Source organism: Otolemur garnettii, unplaced genomic scaffold (assembly GCF_000181295.1).
Source record: "Otolemur garnettii isolate 467f Iridium unplaced genomic scaffold, OtoGar3 scaffold00049, whole genome shotgun sequence".
NCBI classification, from domain to species: domain Eukaryota; kingdom Metazoa; phylum Chordata; class Mammalia; order Primates; family Galagidae; genus Otolemur; species Otolemur garnettii.
The window spans coordinates 4256050-4274624 of record NW_003852444.1 but is presented as its reverse complement, the minus strand read 5'-3'; the positions used below and the strand labels follow the sequence as shown (position 1 = coordinate 4274624).

Sequence of the window (18575 nt, the reverse complement as noted above, 5' to 3'; positions counted from 1 at the left end):
CCCGCCATTCTCAGTATATGAGGCCACTCCCTAACCACTGAGCCACAGGCACTGCCCAATTTTTTTCTGTTTTTAGTAGAGACAGGGTCTCACTCTTGCTCAGGCTGGTCTCAAATTCCTCACCTCATGTGATCTTCCCACCTTGGCCTCCCAGGGTGCTAAGATTATAGGCACTAGCCACCCCGACTGCTGGTTTCTTTCTCTCGCCAGCTTGTTTTTCCCCAACTTCCCATCCCCACCATAAGCAGACACAAGTGTGAACTCACACCTTACTGAAACCACAATATTCTCCAAGGGTCTCACTAATCACCCCAGCTTGAGCGCAGTGGTATCAGCCTAGCTCACAGCCACCTCATATTCCTGGACTCAAGTGATTCTCCTGCCTTAGCTTCCTGAGTACCTTGGATGACAGCTACTTTTTTCTATTTTTAGGAGAGACAGGGTCTCACTCTTGCTCAGGCTGGTCTTGAACTCCTAAGTAATTACTCTCAAGTAATTCTCCCACCTCAGCCTCCCAAAAGTGCTAGGATTACAGATGGGAGTCATCTCCCCCAGCCCCACTTCCAGACTGTTGAATTCACAAACTTTGTGAATCTGAGTTTCGCTTTGGAATCTGAAAGGATTCTTTAGAAGTAAGCCAGAGCTACTTTTTAAACAAAAGACGTTCATGTAGTGTGAATTTTGAGGCTCTGTTAGGGCCACACTTGTACTCACACTTTCTCCCTTCGGGAAGCCCTACAATCTACTGAGCATCTGTTACCAACTAGGTATTTGACGGACCATTCCCTCTAGTCCTTGAACAACCCTGCAGGGGAGCTATCGTCATCCTTATCATACAGGTAAAGAACTGCAGTTTGGAGAAGCTAAGCCACCAGCTCCATGGCATACAGCTAATAATAGCAGAACCAAGATTTGATTCTGGATCTTGAGACTCCAGGGACCATGTTTCTTGATGTGCCACACCAGGCTGCCACACCACTGCCTTAGCCACTCAGTGCCAGCCCTTCCTCCCCTCCCCACTGTGTTATCTCCCGCATCCCATAGGCTCACTCACATGCCCCCCACCCGCTCTGTCGTTTGAGTACACACTTGTCTTCCAGTGTTTGTGTGTGTGCGTTCCATCCCCTCCCTTGTTTTCTCACAAACAGACCCAGACCCAGGTAGGGATATTTTGGCCTCTTACCCAGAATGTCTTCATAAACATTCTCCTCTGATAAAGTGCGTGTGAGCCCCAGCTTAGTCTGCGCGTACCAGTCCACCCTGCTGTTCTCAGAGGAAGACTGCAGTAAGTCTTCAAACTCGTAGGACTTTCTGGGTTGTACAGGATGGGAGAGAAAAACAAAGAACTTGAATCAAATTAGGGTGGTTTAGACAGCACAAAGAAAAAAATTTTTTTAAGAGACAGAGTCTTATTCTGTCGCCCTCGGTAGAGTGCTGTGGCATCACAGCTCACAGCAACCTCTAGCTCTTGGGCTTAAGCGATTCTCTTGCCTTAGCCTCCCAAGTAGCTGGGACTACAATGCCCAGCTATTTTTTGTTTGCAGTTTGGCTGGGGCTGGGTTCAAACCCTCTACCCTGGGTATATGGAGCTGACACCTTACTCACTGAGCCATAGGCACCACCTGAAAAAATTTTTTTCTTGGTAAAATTTCTTTCTTTTTTTTTTTTAGAGACAGAGTCTTATTTTATTGCCTTCAGTAGAGTGCTGTGGCATCACAACTCACTGCAACCTCCAGCTCCTGGGCTTAGACGATTCTCTTACCTCAAACTCAGGGGTAGCTGGGATTACAGATGCCTGCCACAATGCCCGGCTATTTTTGTTGTTGTTATTATTGCAGTTTGGCTGGGGCCAGGTCCGAACCCGCCACCCTCGGTATATGGGGCCGGCACCCTACTCACTGAGCCATAGTCACTGCCCTTCTTAGAAAAATTTTTATTACTGAAGTCAACTCTATTTTTTGGTAAGAGGTATGAAAATCCATGAATAAGAGACTTAGCTTTTACTTGTGAGAATGTTGGCTCTATCATTAAACTAAATTAAAACATTAAAGTATATATAAGAAAACAATTCCACCTTTGTAAATGTATGTATAGAAAATGAAAAGAAGGAAAGGAAGTGAAATACAGTTGCTATCTCAAGACTGAGAGATGCTTGGTGACTTTTCCTCACTTTGACTTTTCTGGACTTTTCAAATTTCCTACAAGATTTACAAAGCATACGTTACTTATAATCAGAGGAGCAGTGAAGACGGGCTCAGAGTAGACTAGAGAATCTGGTTTATCTAGCTAAGCAGGCATCCTCAAACTATGGACCACGGGCCACATGCAGCCCGCCTAGGACATTTATCCAGCCCACCAGGTGTTTTTGCTGCCGCTGCCTGTCCTGCTTAGCAGCTGACTTGTCCCGGGGCTTGCAGTCTGGCCCTCCAATGGTCTTAGGGACAGTGAACTGGCCCCTTGTTTAAAAAGTTTGAAAACCCCTGATCTAAGGGGTTTGTTGGGGATGGGATTATCCTTTATCTAAATGGTTCTTGTCGAAACTCTGGGTTTTCTTTCTTTCTTTCTTCTCTTTTTGAGACAGTCTCAGTCCATTACCCTGGGTAGAGTGCTAGGGCATCATTTCTCACAGCAACCTCAAACTCTTGGGTTCAAGGAATTTTCTTGCCTCAGCCTCCCAAGCAGCTAAAACTATAGGTACCCAACACAATGTCCGCTAGTTTTTCTATTTTTGGTAGAGACGGGGTCTCACTCTGGCTCAGGCTGGTCTCAAACTCCTAAGCTCAAACCTGCCTCGGTCTCCCAGCGTCCTAGGATTACATGCCACTGCACTTGGCTTAGAAATTCTGGCATTTCAAGGCATAGTTTGAAAGTTTTTTTATAATCCTTTCATAGTTCTATCAAAAAGATACTAATATAAGAGTTTAGTCATGCTTTACATTTTATTTTTCTTTCTTTTTTCCTCTTTCTCTCTCTTTTAGTCAGAGTTTTACTGTGTCACCTTGGGTAGAGTGCCAGAGTGTCATCACTCACAGCACCCTCAAACTCCTGGGCTCAAGTGATCCTCCTGCCTCAGCTTCCTGAGTAGCTGGGAATACAGGTGCCTGCCACAATGTCCAGCTAATTTTTCTATTTTTAGTAGAGACAAGGCTCAGGTTGGTCTCTCTTTTTTTTTAATTAATTTTTTTTTTGAGTCGGAGCCTCAAGTTGTCGCCCTGGGTAGAGTGCCATAGCATCATAGCTCATAGCAATCTCCAACTCCTGGGCTCAAGCGAGTCTCCTGCCTCCATCTCCCAAGTAGCTTGGACTACAGGCGCTTGCCACAACGCCTGGCTATTTTTTGGTTGCAGCCATCATTGTTGTTTGGTGGGCCCGGGCTGGATTCGAACCCACCAGCTCAGGTGTATGTGGCTGGCGCCTTAGCCACTTGAGCCACAGGTGCCAAGCCGGTCTCTAACTCTTAAGCTCAGATGATCCACCACCCTCAGCCTCCCAGAGGGCTAGGATTTCAGGTGCGACACTTCACCATGCCAGCCTTTGTATTTGATTTCTGACGTAGTGGTACTATCTAGACAGCATTAGAAAAGTCTAATTTTTTAAAATTATAGGTGGCACAGGTAGTGCCTGTGGCTCAGTGAGTAGGGCACCTACCTCATATACCGAGGGTGGCAGGCTTGAACCTGGCTTCAGCCAAACTGCAACAAAAAATAGCCAGGTGTTGTGGTGGGCACCTGTAGTCCCACCAAGACAATTGCCTAAGCCCAAGAGCTGGAGGTTGCTGTGAGCTGTGATGCCACTGCACTCCACTGAGGGGGATATAATGAGACTGTCTCAAAAAATAATAATAATAAATAAAATAAATAAAAATTACAAAACTTTTTTTTTTTAAGACAGAGTCTCACTATGTCACCCTCAATAGAGTGCTGTTACATCACAGCTCACAGCAACCTCCAACTCTTGGGCTTAAGTGATCCTCTTGCCTCAGCCTCCCCAGTAGCTGGGACTATAGGTGCCTGCTACAAAGCCTATTTTTCTTTTTTTCTTTATTTTTTTGCAGTTTTTGGCCAAGGCTGGGTTTGAACCCACCACCTCCAGTATATGGAGCTGTTGCCTTACTCCTTTGAGCCACAGGTGCCACTCGTGACTATTTTTAGAGATGGGATCTCACTCTGGCTCAGGCTGGTCTTGAACCTGTGAGTTCAGGCAATCCACCTGCCTCAGCCTCCCAGAGTGCTAGGATTACAGGCATGAGCCACTGAGCCCGGCCCTCTTATTTAATTTTCAAAAGAATTCATCCAAAGGTTTCTTGAATAGCAGCTCCATTTCCTCTATTAAAGTATTGATTTTCAGGTGATCAATACTTCCCTTGCAGGAAGCCTGAAAGTCAAACTCAATATGAAGCATAATCCATACAAGATCAGGAAGAGGCCAGAAATCTTTATGGGCCCAGTTTCTAGAACTAGTGAGAAAACAGAATTCCAATTTCAAAGTTTGATTATCATTGTCCATGTGTTGGTAACACACGTGGGCAATGGCGTTAGGGGGTCAGTTTCTCCTAAGCATCATTTCTATAATCTACATAAATGTCTCCAGGGACTTTAGTGCTTCCCCTTCAGAGGTTCAGGTAGATGATTTAGGAAGAGAGGAGAAATATTAGTACATTCATCATCCAACTGCTTAGCTCATTCTATTATCATTTAAATTTTTTTTTTTTTTTTTTTTTGGAGACAGAGCTTCCAAGCTGTCGCCCTGGGTAGAGGGCTGTGGCACCACAACTCATAGCAACCTCACTCAAGCAAGTCTCCTGCCTCTGCCTCCCAAGTAGCTGGGACTACAGGAGCCTGCCCCAAGGCCGGACTATTTTTTGGTTGCAGCCATCATTGTTGTTTGGCAGGCCGGGGCTGGAGTCGAACCCGCCAGCTCTGATGTATGTGGCTGGCGCTTTAGCTGCTTGAGCCACAGGCGCTGAGCCTAAATTTTTTTTTAATTTGAAAAAAAAAAGTGTATTTATTCACATATTAGCTTTGAGAGAAAGAAACTTATGAAGGGCTAGTGGATGATACCTGCATCCCAACTGGCTTCCCTCTAGTTTGAACATATCCGACGTTCCTGCCACATCCCACCCACGTGTGTAATATGTACCTTATGCTCACATTGTGCTCAAAGCCGGTGATGCAAAGGTAAGAAGTCTCTGTGTCTGGGGCGCCCCTGGCCTGGGACCTGGTGTAACTTCCTCTCAGCCTGAGTTTACTACTCAGGTCCTCATGTGATCATTTGACATTTGGTATTTCGGAGTTTTAGAGATGCTAGATAGAATAGGGTATGATTGTTTCAGAGAATTATTATAGCCTATGTACTATCTAAATTTCAACACCAGGGCCAAATACTATGATTTTGAGTAGCATTTTGAATGCTCTTCGTGACTTTTCCATATTTTTGTAAATGAAATGCTAACTTAAGAGTTCATCCCATTTGGAACATGCACAAGAATCTCAAGATTGAACTCATAATGCTATTGCCTCTCTCTAACAAAGACCAGCTCCTCTCCCTATGCAGCCAGCCAAAGGTTTATGCCTTAAACCTGGACGACAGACTTCAAACCTCCCTCCCTCTCTCTTACTGCCCACATTGAGCCAATTAACCCAAGGACTACCTCCAAAGCACCCTTTGAACCCACCTACTTCTCTTAATCCCCACTGCAGCCACACTACAGGGTAACTGCAAGACCTTTCTGCTGTTCTCCCCACCCGCCCACTGGTGCCCATCCAGTTTGTATGCTGGGGCCAGGACGATCTCCCCCCAGTGCAAATCTGATCGTCTCTCTCCCCTTCTTAAAAACCTTCAAATGCTTCCTATTGCTCTCAGGTAATAGGGCCAAATCTCTACCTTGTCTGCAGGTCCAGAAACCTCTAGGCCTCATCTCACATCCTTCCTCTGGCCAAACCCCCTGCGCTACAGTTCCTCTGACATCCTAAAGGTCTTTCTGGTGGCTACAGGGCCTTCAACTGTTTGTTCACTCCAATGGACCACCTCGTACCTCCTACACTCTCCCCAGCCTGAGTGTCACTGCCTCTCAAGCCTGCCTGGTTTCCCTGATAGGCTAGATACCCCTACTCAACATTCCCACACACCTGGGCTTCCCCACAGCACTGAGTGCATAGAATTAGATAACTAGTGGTATCTTCTATTACTAGTCTGTAAGTTCCCTGAGGGCAGGGTCTCAGTCTTCTTGTTCACTACCACATTCTCATGTCTAACACTAAATAGGTACATGGTAAATATGCATATTTGTTGGTTGAATAAGTGAATGCACATTATTTTTTTTGAGACAGTCTCACTATGTCGCCCTAGGTAGAGTGCCATGGTGTCACAACTCACAGCAACCTCCAACTCCTGGGCTTACGTGATTCTCTTGCCTTAGCCTCCCAAGTAGCTGGGACCACAGGCATCCACCACAACACTCAGCTATTTTTTTGTTGTTGTTGCAGTTGTCATTGTTGTTTTAGTCGTCCTGGGCTGGGTTCAAACCCACCAAACTCGGTGTATGTGGCTGACGCCCTACCCACTGAGCTGGAGAGAACAGCAATCTTAAAAGAGCAACCCCCATCTCTCTGTTTTCTCACCTTACTACTATTGAAATAAATGTTTTTACTAAATCAAGTTCCACAGAAGCTTTTAGAGTAACTTTTGCCCTAAACCTCACTTTAATCAAACAATTTGTTCCTTTGAAGACTTTAAACATTCAGTTTTTACACATGGTAATTCAGAGCTGCCTGGTGGATGTCTTGCTGACTGAGACAGACTACAGCACGCACGGTCTGAGTTAACTGTTAAACTGATAGCTCAGTTGTTGCTCTGTCAGAGAGCTGTGGGGCTCCCTATCAGTCTTACAGAAGCGGAAACTGTGGAATCTATAACAGCACAGTATGATCTGGCAGCCACATGACTGAGGTTTCACGTCCTCCCTAAGTTCTAGAAAGCCTTAGCCCTGTTGCCCAAAGAAAGGCCAAATCTAGATGATGCCAAAACAATCATCTGAAAAGTTTACATTTTGGTCATCGCAATTATTTGGTTTCATAAAGCTCTAAAAACTCTGCCACGTGATCAAATTAAACTAAAATTTAAAAATCTGTACTCAAGTTAAAACATTCTCAGTGTGTAGGAACATGTGAACGCAGGACGCCGCTCACACTTACAGAGTAATAACTTTGCTTGTTCAATGTCGGCTTTGAGGCATTCCTGCCAACGTTATTAAACATATGCCATAAAACATATATAACCAAGTTAATGTTGCTGTAGGAACCTTATCTTTGGAATTTCCTGACATTTGAGGTTTCTCGTCTTCCATTTTAGGATTGGAGGCACACGTCCTTGTATTTAATTTCTTAAGGCTTTAGAGCAGGGGTCCCTAAACTTTTTAAACTGGGGACCAGTTCACGGTTCCTCAGACCACTGGAGGGCCGGACCACGGGTCCCGGGACGAGTCAGCTCCTAAACAGGACAGGCAGTGGCAGCAAAAACACCTGGCAGGCCGGATAAATGTCCTCGGCGGGCTGCATGTGGCCTGCGGGCCATAGTTTGAGGACGCCTGCTTTATAGAAACAAAGAAGGGAGAAGAAAGGAGGGAGGGAGAAAGGGAGAAGGGGAAGAAAAGGAAAAGGAAAAAAAGGAAGAAAAGCATAGGAAGTGAGAAAAAGACATTTTCTGAAACTGAGGATCTGGGAATCCACTCATTTTGCTCTTGACAAGGTAGACTAATTGGCCTATAAAAATAAGCTGAATACATTCTCTAAAATGCACACAGCCTGGCTGCGGAATTCTAAACCCTCATAACCTCAAAATCCTTAATCATTTCTTTCTTCAGTCTTGGCTTGGCTTTCCTGCCTCAGAAAGGGTGGTGAGTCTGCCAAATTCATGGTTGAGACTTTTTTTTTTAAGAGATATAATGACAATAAAGAGCATACTTTATTTTTTTAAGAGTAGAAAGTGAGCATCTTGCCCTAATCACTTCCAGTGTAGTATTTTAAATAAAATGAAAAACTCAAAGCCAAAATTCTTAAAACACAGCTGATACAACCATATTCAACCTGGCCAAGAAAAATTCATCTTTGGACTGAAAGAAGTAACTTTAGCTGGTTATAAAGAAAACCAGCTTTCTCTTCAGCTGGAAAACTGAAAAGAACAGATGGTAGCTAAGAGAGCAAAGATAATGGGAATAACTGTTCCCCAGGTGGACTCGTCTGCCCAACGAGGACACAGGTGAAGGACTGCAGTTTCCCAGAACCAGCCTGCCCCTGGGAGAGCCGGGCCTCTTTGAGGAACAGCCTGGAAGGGGAGTGGAATGGCTACTGCTGGGAAGCACTGGGGCAGAGACAGAAACGTCATGGGGGTACTCAGGGACCTGGGCTTTGGCATTGGGTTGGGAAAGGATTTAGAATTTAAGAGGGATTCATATTTTCTCAGATCATTAAACAAAGAAGCCTCTAAGTTCTTCTGTAGACCTCACATAACACTGATATTATACCCTGGTAAAGACAGTGCAATAAAAACCAAGTATAGACCAGTAGACCAGTCCCATTTATGGAATACTGTTAGAAAATCTTAAAATATTAGCTATAAAATTCGGTGGTACATTAAAAGAATAATAAACCAGGACAAATGGGAATTCATCCCAAAAATGTAAGGATGTGTTAACATTAAGATATAAATTCATTATTAATGGGTCAAAAGACAACCATATGATTGTGTAGGAGTCACTGAAAAAACTGATAAAATCTAATATTCTTAATCATAATTTTTAAATTATTTTCTTTATTTTTTTAAGACAGAGCCTCATGCTGTTGCCCTGGCTAGAGTGCTGTGGCATCATAGCTCACAGCAATGTCCAACTCCTGTGCTTAAACGATTCTCTTGCCTCAGCCTCCCAAGTAGCTGGGACCACAGGTGCCTGACACAACGCCCAGCTATTTTTTGGTTGTAGCTGTCATTGTTGTTTGGCAGGCTTGGGCTGGATTCGAACCTGCCAGCTCTGGTATATGTGGCTGGTGCCTTAGCTGCTTAAGCTATAGGTGCTGAGCCTCTAATCCTAATTTTTAAAATGCTTAGTAAAAAAAGAAATATAGACACCCATTTGATAACATAGAAACACTATCTCAAATAAGAGTGCTTGAGAGTAAAACCCTAGAAGTATTACCATTAAAGGTAGGTGTGAGATGGGGCTGCCCATTGCTATCAGTACTATGTTTAACTCTATTCTGAAGCCATAGCCAGTGCAATGTGCCAAGAGAATCAGGAAGTATAGGCCAGGCACAGTGGCTCACACCTATAATTCTTTTTTTTAAGACAGCATCTTAAACTGTTGCCCTGGGTAGAGTGTCATGGCATTACAGCTCACAGCAACCTCAAACTCTTGGGCTTAAGCAATTCTCATGCCTCAGCCTCCCAAGCTGCTGGGACTATAGGCACCCGCCACAATGCCTGGCTATTGTTATTGTTGTTGCAGTTGTCATTATTGTTTTGAACCCTCCAGCATCAGTGTATATGGTCGGCGCCCTACCCATTGAGCTATAGGCGCCACCACACCTATAATTCTAGTACTTTGGAAGGCAGAGGTAGGAGGATTGCTTGAGGACGGGAGTTCAAGACCAGCCTGAATAACATAGCAAGACCCTATCTTGACAAAATATAAGAAAAGTTAGCTAGGTGTGGTGGTGTACACCTGTAGTCCTAGGTACTCAGGAGGTTAAGGCAGGAGGATCACTTGAACCCAGGAGTTAGAGGCTATCGTGGGCTATGGTAGCAATACTGCACTTCAACCTGGCTGACAAAGAGAAACGCTGTCTCTCTGAAGAAAAAATAAAAAAGAAGAAGAATTAGGAGGTGTGAATTAAAAAAGAAAAAGGTAAAATGATAGTGATTCTTTGCAGACAATATGATTATACGTGGAAATCACAAGAGAATTGGCTGACAGTATTAGAAAACAGTAAAAAATTTCTTCAAGGTGTCCTTAAAAATACATATACAAAAATAGTTGGGTGGCTCCTGTGGCTCAGTGGGGCCTGCCCCATATACCAAGGGCAGGTTTGAGCCCAGTTCTGGCCAAACTGCAAAAACAAAAAACAAAACAAAACAAAAAAAATAGCCTGGCATTGTGGTGGTTGCCTGTAGTTCCAGCTACTCGGGAGGCTGAGGCAAGACAATTGCCTAAGCCCACGAGTTGGAGGTTGCTGTGAGCTACGATGCCAGAGCATTCTACCTAGGACAATAAAGTGAGACTCTGTCTCTAAAAAAAAAGTTATTTTAAATAAAAAGACTATATAATGAGGATAAAGATTATATCACCAGTTACATCAAAAAGAGAAAATACTTAGGAATAAGTTTAGAAAATGCACAATGGACTAAGGCAAAAAAAAAAAAAGAAGAAGAAAATGCGCAGAATCCTAATTAAATGCAAACATTTTTGTGTGTGTGAAATTTGAGGGTAATACATAGAACATTTAGAAAAATACATTTAGGAATACTTAAGATAATTTTGAAAAAGGGAATTTTGGCTCTATGCCTTTAGCTCAGTGGCTAGGGGGCCGGCCACATACACCTGAGCTGGTGGGTTCGAATTCAGCCCAGGGCCTGCCGAACAACAATGACAACTGGAACCAAAAAAATAGCTGGGCATTGTGGCAGGTGCCTGTAGTCCCAGCTATTTGGGAGGCAGAGGCAGGTGAATTGCTTGAGACCAGAAGTTGGAGATTGCTGTGAGCTGTGATACCACAGCACTCTACCCAGGGTGACAGGGTAGAGGCTCTGTCTCAAAAAAAAAAAAAAAAACCCAAGAAAGAAAAAGGAAATTTTGAATAATAAGGAAATAAATAAGAAGTTTATAATTCTGTTTATAATTCTTTAAGAGAAAACAAAATTATCTTTTGTCTATTTGCAAAGGACATGATGGTATACATATCTAGGAAATCCAAGAGAATCAATAGACTGATTATTAGCAACATTAAGAAATGCGACAGGTGGGCTGGCTCATGTCTTTAATCCTAGCATTTTGGGAGCAGAGTGAGACCTGTCTCAAAAAATACTAAAGTAATTCCAGGCGTGGTGGCTCACACCTATAAAAGTAACACCCTGGGAGGCTGTGGTGAGTGGATTGTTCTGAGCTCACAGGTTCGAGACCAGCTTGAGCAAGAGTGAGTCCCCGACTCTAAAAATGGCCAGGCGTTGTGGCAGACATCTGTAGTCCCAGGTGCTCTGGAGGCTGAGGAAGATCACCTGAGCCCAAGAGTTTGAAGTTGCTGTGAGTTATGTGACATTTGGCACTCTACTAAGGGCAACAAAATGAGACTGTCTCAAAAAAATTAAATGAAAATTGCTCAGTGCCTATAGCACAGTGCTTACAGTGCCAGCCACATACACCAAGGCTGCTGTGTTCAAACCCAGGTCAGCTAAACAACAATGACAACTGCAACAAAAAAAATATCAGGAGTTGTAGCGGGCTCCTGTAATACCAGCTACTTGGGAGGCTGAAGCAACAGAATCGCTTAAGCCCAAGAGTTTGAGGTTGCTGTGAGCCACCACATTCTACTGAGGGTGAAAAAATTAGACTCTGGCTCAAAAATAAATACATACATACATACATACATAAAATAAAAATTGCCAGGTATGTGATGGATGCTAGTAGTCCCAGCTACTTGGGAGGCTGATGCAAGAGGATCACATGAGCCCAAAAGTTGGAGGTTGCTGTGGGCTATGATGGCTCTGCATTCTACCCAGGGCAACAGAGTGAGACTCTGTCTCTGCTCAGTGCTTAGGGCAATGGCCACATACACCTGGCTGGCTGGTTCAAACTCACCCTGGCCTGCTAAACAACAATGACAACAACAACAATAAAAAATAGCCGGGCAATGTGGTGGGTGCCTATATTTCTAGTTACCTGGGAAGCTGAGGCAAGAGAATCACTTAAACCCAAGAGTTTGCTCTTGCTGTGGTTGCTGTAAGCTGTGATGCCATAGCACTCTACCAAGGGCAACACGGTGAGCCTCTGTCTCAAGAATAAATAAACAAATAAATAAAAAGAACTAATAAAATAAAATAAAATGAAAAATAAATTATAAATTTCTGTAAGCCCTACTAGGTATTAAAATATAATATGAAGGGCTGGGTGTGGTGGCCCACGCCTATAATCCTAGCATTTAGGGGGCTAAGGTGAGTAGACTGCATGGGCTCAAAAGTTTGAGACCAGCCTGCTCCAGAACAAGACCTTGTCTCTTAAAAAACAGCTGGGCATTCTGGTGGGTACCTGTAGACCCCGCTACTTGGAAGGCTGAGGCAAGAGAATTGCTTGAGCCTAAGAGAGTTTGAGGTTGCTGTAGCTGTGACACCACGGCACTCTACCAAGGGCAGCAAAGGAAGACTCTGTCACAACAACATAAATAAATAAATAAATAATAAAATAAAATAAAAAGTTCAAATAATTTAAGTAGTTTGGTACTGGCAAAAAAATAGATAGCCTGATTAATTTAAAGGAATAGAGCCAGAAAAAATATAACAACACAAACTGAGTATTTACTATATGGCAGGCTCTATTCTAAATTTATGTTTCCACATACGAACTCATCTAATCTTCACAACAATCCTTTAAAGTGGTTGCTATAATTTTACAGATAAGTAAAATGAGGCCAACACAAATGTAGCAGCTAATAAATGGCAATGCTAGTGAAGTGCTCCGGTTCTAGAGCCCTGTCTAATGCCATATGCTGCTCCTCACGGCATTATTTGTAAACTGTGAACAACCTAGTTTGCGAACTTTTTTCCCTTGGAGGAGAACATAAGAAATTATGTTATTTGCAGCCCAAAGAATCCCACTTGACCATGTTGAGTGAGAAGTAACAGGATCTGTTTTATGTTTTTAGCAGACTCCTCTGGCTGCTAAGGGAGGTACACTCTGGAGAGGGGAGCCAAGATGACTGAGGTGGTAGCAGTGCAGTAGATGTAGGCAGAGTCGGGACAAAGTTGTTTGTTTGTTTGTTTTTTTATAGAAAGAATCTTACTTTGTTGCCCTCAGTAGAATGCTGTAGTGTCACAGCTCACAGCAATCTCCAACTCCTAGGCTTAGGTGATTCTCTGGCCTCAGCCTCCCAAGTAGCTAGTACGACAGGCGCCTGCCACAACGCCCAGCTATTCTTTTGTTGCAGATTGGCTGGAGCCAGGTTTGAACCCGCTAGCCTCAGTATATGGTGCTGGCACTCTCCTCACTGAGCCACAGGCACCGCTCGAGTCAGGACAAAGTTTTAAAACTAGAATTAAAGCACTTAATGATTAATTAGATGAAGTGCGAGAGAAGGACAGGAATCAGAGATTCTGAGCAATTACTTAAAAGGTCATGCCACTTAGTTTTTCAAGAGGAGGTAGTGGCGGCTTGGATTGAGGATGTAGGTTTGGGCATGGTAAGCCCATACTATTAGATAACAGCAGATGGAGATCCAAGCAGGAGGTAACTACAGAAACCTGAACCTGGGAGAGGGAGTCGGGGCTGGGGATCTAAATTTGGGAATCCTTGATGTAATTGACATTTAAAGCCACAGGACTGGATGAGATCCCTTAGGCAGGCGTCCTCAAACTATGGCCCACGGGCCACAGGCGAACCACCTAGGACATTTATCTGGCCCGCCAGGTGTTTTTGCCACCGCTGCCTGTCCTGCTTAGCAGTTGACTTGTCCCGGGGCCCACAGTCTGGCCCTCCGACAGTCTGAGGGATAGTGAACTGGCCTCCTTGTTTAAAAAGTTTGAGGACCCTTGCCTTAGGGAGTGAGTGGAGGAAGTCAGTCCTTGGTCTGAGTCCTGCTTGGGGAGGGGATGGGTTAGGAAGAGGAGGGGACTCTGACATAAAGAAGGAGAGGGGAATGGAGCCAGAGGAGCAGGATTACCAGGGACACGCAATCTAAAAGCTAATGTTTTAAGATGCAGAGAGTCAACAGGTGTTCCTCAAATACTAATAGAGATCAAGTAAGAAAAGAACACAGCATTGGCGACTGGATTTAGCAAGGTGGAGGTTGTCTGTGGCATTGGCAAGGAGCAGTTTCAGGGTGAGTGGCCAAAGCCCAATGAAGTAGGTCAACTAAAAATGGGAGGGGAAGGAGTGATGAAAGTATCAACAACGGGTTTGACAAGTTTGCTCTTGAGCCGGCTTCTAGATTAGCGGGTATCAAACCAAACAGCACAATTTCAAAAATGGACTAGAGATTAAATTTCAAAGCAGAAAAGAAATTTTATTCAAAGCACAGATTTGGCTGTGTGCGGTGGCTCAAACCTATAATCCTAGCACTGGGAGGCTGAGGCAGGTGGATTGCCTGAGCTCAGGAGTTCAAGATCAGCCTGAGCAAGACTGAGATCTCATCTCTAAAAAAAATAGCCCAGGGTGGCACCTGTGGCTCAGTGGGAAGGGCACCAGCCCCATATACCGAGGGTGGCAGGTTCAAACCCGGCCCCAGCCAAACTGCAACAAAAAAATAGCTGGGCATTATGGCAGGGGCCTGTAGTCCCAGCTACTTGGGAGACTAAAGCAAGAGAATCACCTAAGCCCAGGAGTTGGAGGTTGCTGTGAGCTATGTGACACCACGGCACTCTACAGAGGGTAATAAAGTGAGAGTCTGTCTCTACAAAAAAAATAAATAAATAAAATTGCCTGGCATTGAGGTGAGCGCCTGCAGTTTCAGCTACTTGGGAGGTTGAGGCAAGAGGATTGCTTGAGCCCAAGAGTTCGAGGTTGCTGTGAGTTATGACATAAGGGCACTCTACTGAGGGTAACAAAGTGAGACTCTGTCTCAAAAAAAAAAAAGAAAAAAGAAAGAAAAAACAAGCACAGACTTTATTTTTAAACATTAATAGGCTTCATTATTTAATATGTTATTTTATTGTTTTTAGAGATGAGGGTCTTGCTATGCTGCTCAGGCTGGTCTCAAACTCCTGGCCTCAAGTGACCTCCCACCTCAGCCTCCCAAGTAGCTGGGATTTCAGACTTGAGCCACTGTATCCAGCTATTGTGTCACTTTAATATTATATTGGCTGGGCATGGTGGCTTATACCTGTAATCATAGCAAGGGAGGCTGAGGAGGGTGGATTGCTTCAGCACACAGGTTTGAGACTAGCCTGAGCCAGAGCAAGATCCCACTTCTAAAAATAGCTGGGCATTGTGGCAGGTGCCTTAGTCCCAGCTACTTGGGAGGCTGAGGCAAGAGAATTGTTTAAGCCCAGGAGTTTGAGGTTGCTCTGAGCTATGACGCCACAGTACTCTACCGAGTGTGACAAAGTGAGATTCCGTCTCAAAAAAAAAAAAAAAAAAAATTGGGTTGGTGTCTATAGCTCAGCAGCTAGGGTGCCAGCCACATACACTGGAGCTGGTGGGTTTGAACATAGCCCAGGCCTACCAAACAACAATGACAACTACAAAAACAACAACAACAACAAAATAGCCAGGCATTGTTCTGGGCGCCTATAGTCCCGACTACTTGGGAGGCAGAGGCAAGAGAATCGCTTAAGCCCAAGAGTCTGAGGTTGCTGTAAACTGTGATGCCACAGCACTCTACTGAGGGCGACATAATGAGACTCTGTCTCAAAAAAAGAAAAAATTATAAAATATTCATCATGAACGCACCTATATATACAAAAGAGGAAACTGAGGTTTTGACAGGGTAATTCCTTCAAGGTAGACAGTGACTGCTTCTTGCCGTTTTGGCTCAGATCAAGTGAAGAAAGACAGTGACGGTGCCAAAGGAGGCCCAGGCAACGTGTTTCTAGAGCCCAAGAAAAAACATGAAAAGAAGAGCCTGAAGGCCAGTCTTGGTGGCTCACGTCTGTAATCTCAGCACTTGAGAGGCCAAGGCAGGTGGATTGCCAAAACCAGGGGTCCTCAAACTACGGCCTGTGGGCTACATGTGGCCTGCGTAGGACATTTATCCAGCCTGCCGGGTGTTTTTGCGGCCGCTGCCTGTCCTGCTTAGCAGCCAACTTGTCCTGGGGCCTGCAGTCCAGCCCTCCAGTGGTCTGAGGAACAGTGAACTAGCCCCCTGTTTAAAAAGTTTGAGGACCCCTGGAAACTCATGAGTTAGAGACCAGCTTGAGCAAGAGTGAGAATTTTTTATTCTCAAAAAAATAGCTGGGCATTGTGGCAGGTGCCTGTAGTCCCAGCTACTGAGGAGGCTGAGGCAAGAGAATCACTTAAGCCCAAGAGTTTGAGGTTGCTGTGAGCTGTGATGCCACAGCACTCTACCAAGGGCAACATAGTAAGAATTGTCTCAAAAAAAAAAAAGAAGAGCCAGAAAATATTCAAGCACAGATAGTTACCAGGGACTACTAGTCAATAGAGATTGCCACTATGAACACGAGTCCTTTTGACTCTTGGTTACCATCCCAATTCCATATCCTTTTCCCATCTAAAGGATAATTTTTAAACACAAATACTTTTTTTAAGACTCAGAACAAACACAAAGCACATCATCTGTTATTGCATTTCCAGATTAATCAGCAAAGTATCTTAAGCTACCAATTATAAGATCCATCAGTTTAATGAAACAAATACAGTAGAACCTCCATAATTGATCACCTCACTACAGTGACCACCTCCCTTAAGTTGACCTATTTTCATAGATTGGACATGTACCACATGTACATATTAGTACAGTAGGCTTAGTTCCTTATGCTGACCACCCCCATACTGACCAGTCTGTTACAGTCCCTTGGGTGGTCAACTTACAGAGGTCCTACGGCAATTAGGCTGAGAAACAGACAGTAGTGATGGGGTGTAAATCCAGCGCCATTGCTGTGCAGACACCTGCACCTACCTGTGGTCAGTGCTGGATTTCTGTCTCCCAGTCCACAGCCTTCTGTTCACAGAGGGAGGAGGGGGAGAGGAGGGCAGGGGCGGGGGAGGTAGAGAGGGTAGGGGAGGCAGGTTTCTCTTCTCTTTCCTGAAGCTGATGCCCCGGTGCCCATCCTTGTCCCCGTCTCCAGCATGTTTGAACGTTCTCCGGGGCTTTGGCAAGGGGTTGATGAAGGGCTTTGGGGGGGGACCCTCCGAGCCCCTGTACATACTCTCGAGGCTCTGGTCCCCCGGCTTTCCACATGAACCTTTCCTTTTCTCAGCAGCCTCAGGGGCAGACTCCCTGCCTTCCAGGTCCACGTGGTGGACTCTCCAGCTGACTTCTGAACCTCCCCCACCTCCCAGGTTCTCAGGGAGGGTGGGCCCTTCTTCTGCCTTATCAGGCAGGCAGTGTGGGGAATAACAAGTCCCGGGTAACTGGGGGTCCAACCCTGCCAATCCATCCTTCAAAGCCTGCTCAAGCTTCTTGACCTGTTTCAGCACCGAGAGCTGATCATTCTGAAAGCGCCTGCCAACCCTCGGCTCTCGGCTCCGGCCCAAGCTAGGATCCAGCTCCCTGGCTGGCTGGCTCGGATCTTGCCACTGCTCTGGGCTCTGTCCCTGGACTTTTACTTCCTCTTTACTCCTCTCATTTTCTCTGTTCTCTGTTTCCAACCTTGTTCCATTCTTAGCCTCTGTGACCTGAGGCCTTACCCCATCACTACTTCTCCTCCTCCCTACCACACAGGAGGTCAGATAATCCTCTTGTCCATCCACTTTGCTGCCAGGTACAAGAGTGGATGACTCCTTCTTCCCTTCCCATTCTGATATCTTATCCTTTATGCTGAGGGACTTGTGTCGGGCTCCAACTCTGGCAGATGGACGTGGGTTCTGAGCATCTCTGAGGTGCTTCTTCCCGGCCCTGCTGGCTTCTGCAGCTGGGTCACTGATGATCATCTTTGAGCTGAACATGTCCACTCTTGACTCTAGCACAAGGTTACTGAAGCTTTCCAGTGGGCTACTTCTGAAAGGTGGCTCCTGACCAGCTTCTAGAAAAGGAATGGAAGACCCAACTGGTTGCCTTTGAGGGTCTTCCCCAGTCTTTGGATCTTTCACCTTGACCCTGAACAAGAAAGACAAACACCGGGTGAGGGATTCTTGGTTACTGTTCTTGGCTAGTCATAAAGATTTGCTAAACTCAAATATAACCCCATAAATGCATCAATCTACAAAGTTATGATTTAATAAAAAATAATAAAAATAAAACCATTACAATTAAAAAACCTCAAATATAAATGTTATATGCAAGTTGCAAGCCACAAACATCAAAACAAATCATTTTTAAAAAACCACTTTACATTTTCCTGGAGAGACGTCATGGTGTAATGAAAGGAGCAATTGGATTTTGGAGTACACTGGACTTGGGTTTAAATCCTAATAAAACCACTAACGTTAGGCAAGGTCAGTGTGTGATCTTAGGCAAGTGGTTTAAGTCCTTTAAATCTCGGTTTCCTCCTCTGTAAAGTGGGGATAATGATAAAAATGTAATAGAGTAGTTGTAAACAATTTTTCTTTTCTTTTATTTAGACTAGTCATAAAACAGCTTCCTTTATTTATTTTTTTTGAGACAGAGCCTCAGGCTGTCCCCCTGGGTGGGTGCCATGGCATCACAGCTCACAGCAACCTCCAACTCCTGGGCTCAAGCGAGTCTCCTGCCTCAGCCTCC

The 18575-nt window shown here is 44.7% G+C and overlaps 1 protein-coding gene across 1 annotated transcript in view; it reads right to left on the bottom strand.

Annotated features, from left to right (window-relative positions):
• The window catches only part of LOC100955651 (DENN domain-containing protein 2A), a 57644-nt gene that overhangs the window by 32409 nt on the left and 6660 nt on the right, over positions 1–18575 (bottom strand). Inside the window, exons 2-3 of the mRNA XM_023514212.1 lie at positions 16833–17972; positions 1184–1311 (exon numbers count right to left, since the gene is read on the bottom strand). Coding sequence (XP_023369980.1) covers positions 1184–1311; positions 16833–17972 — 1268 coding nt within the window. The remainder of the gene's footprint in view (positions 1–1183; positions 1312–16832; positions 17973–18575) is intronic.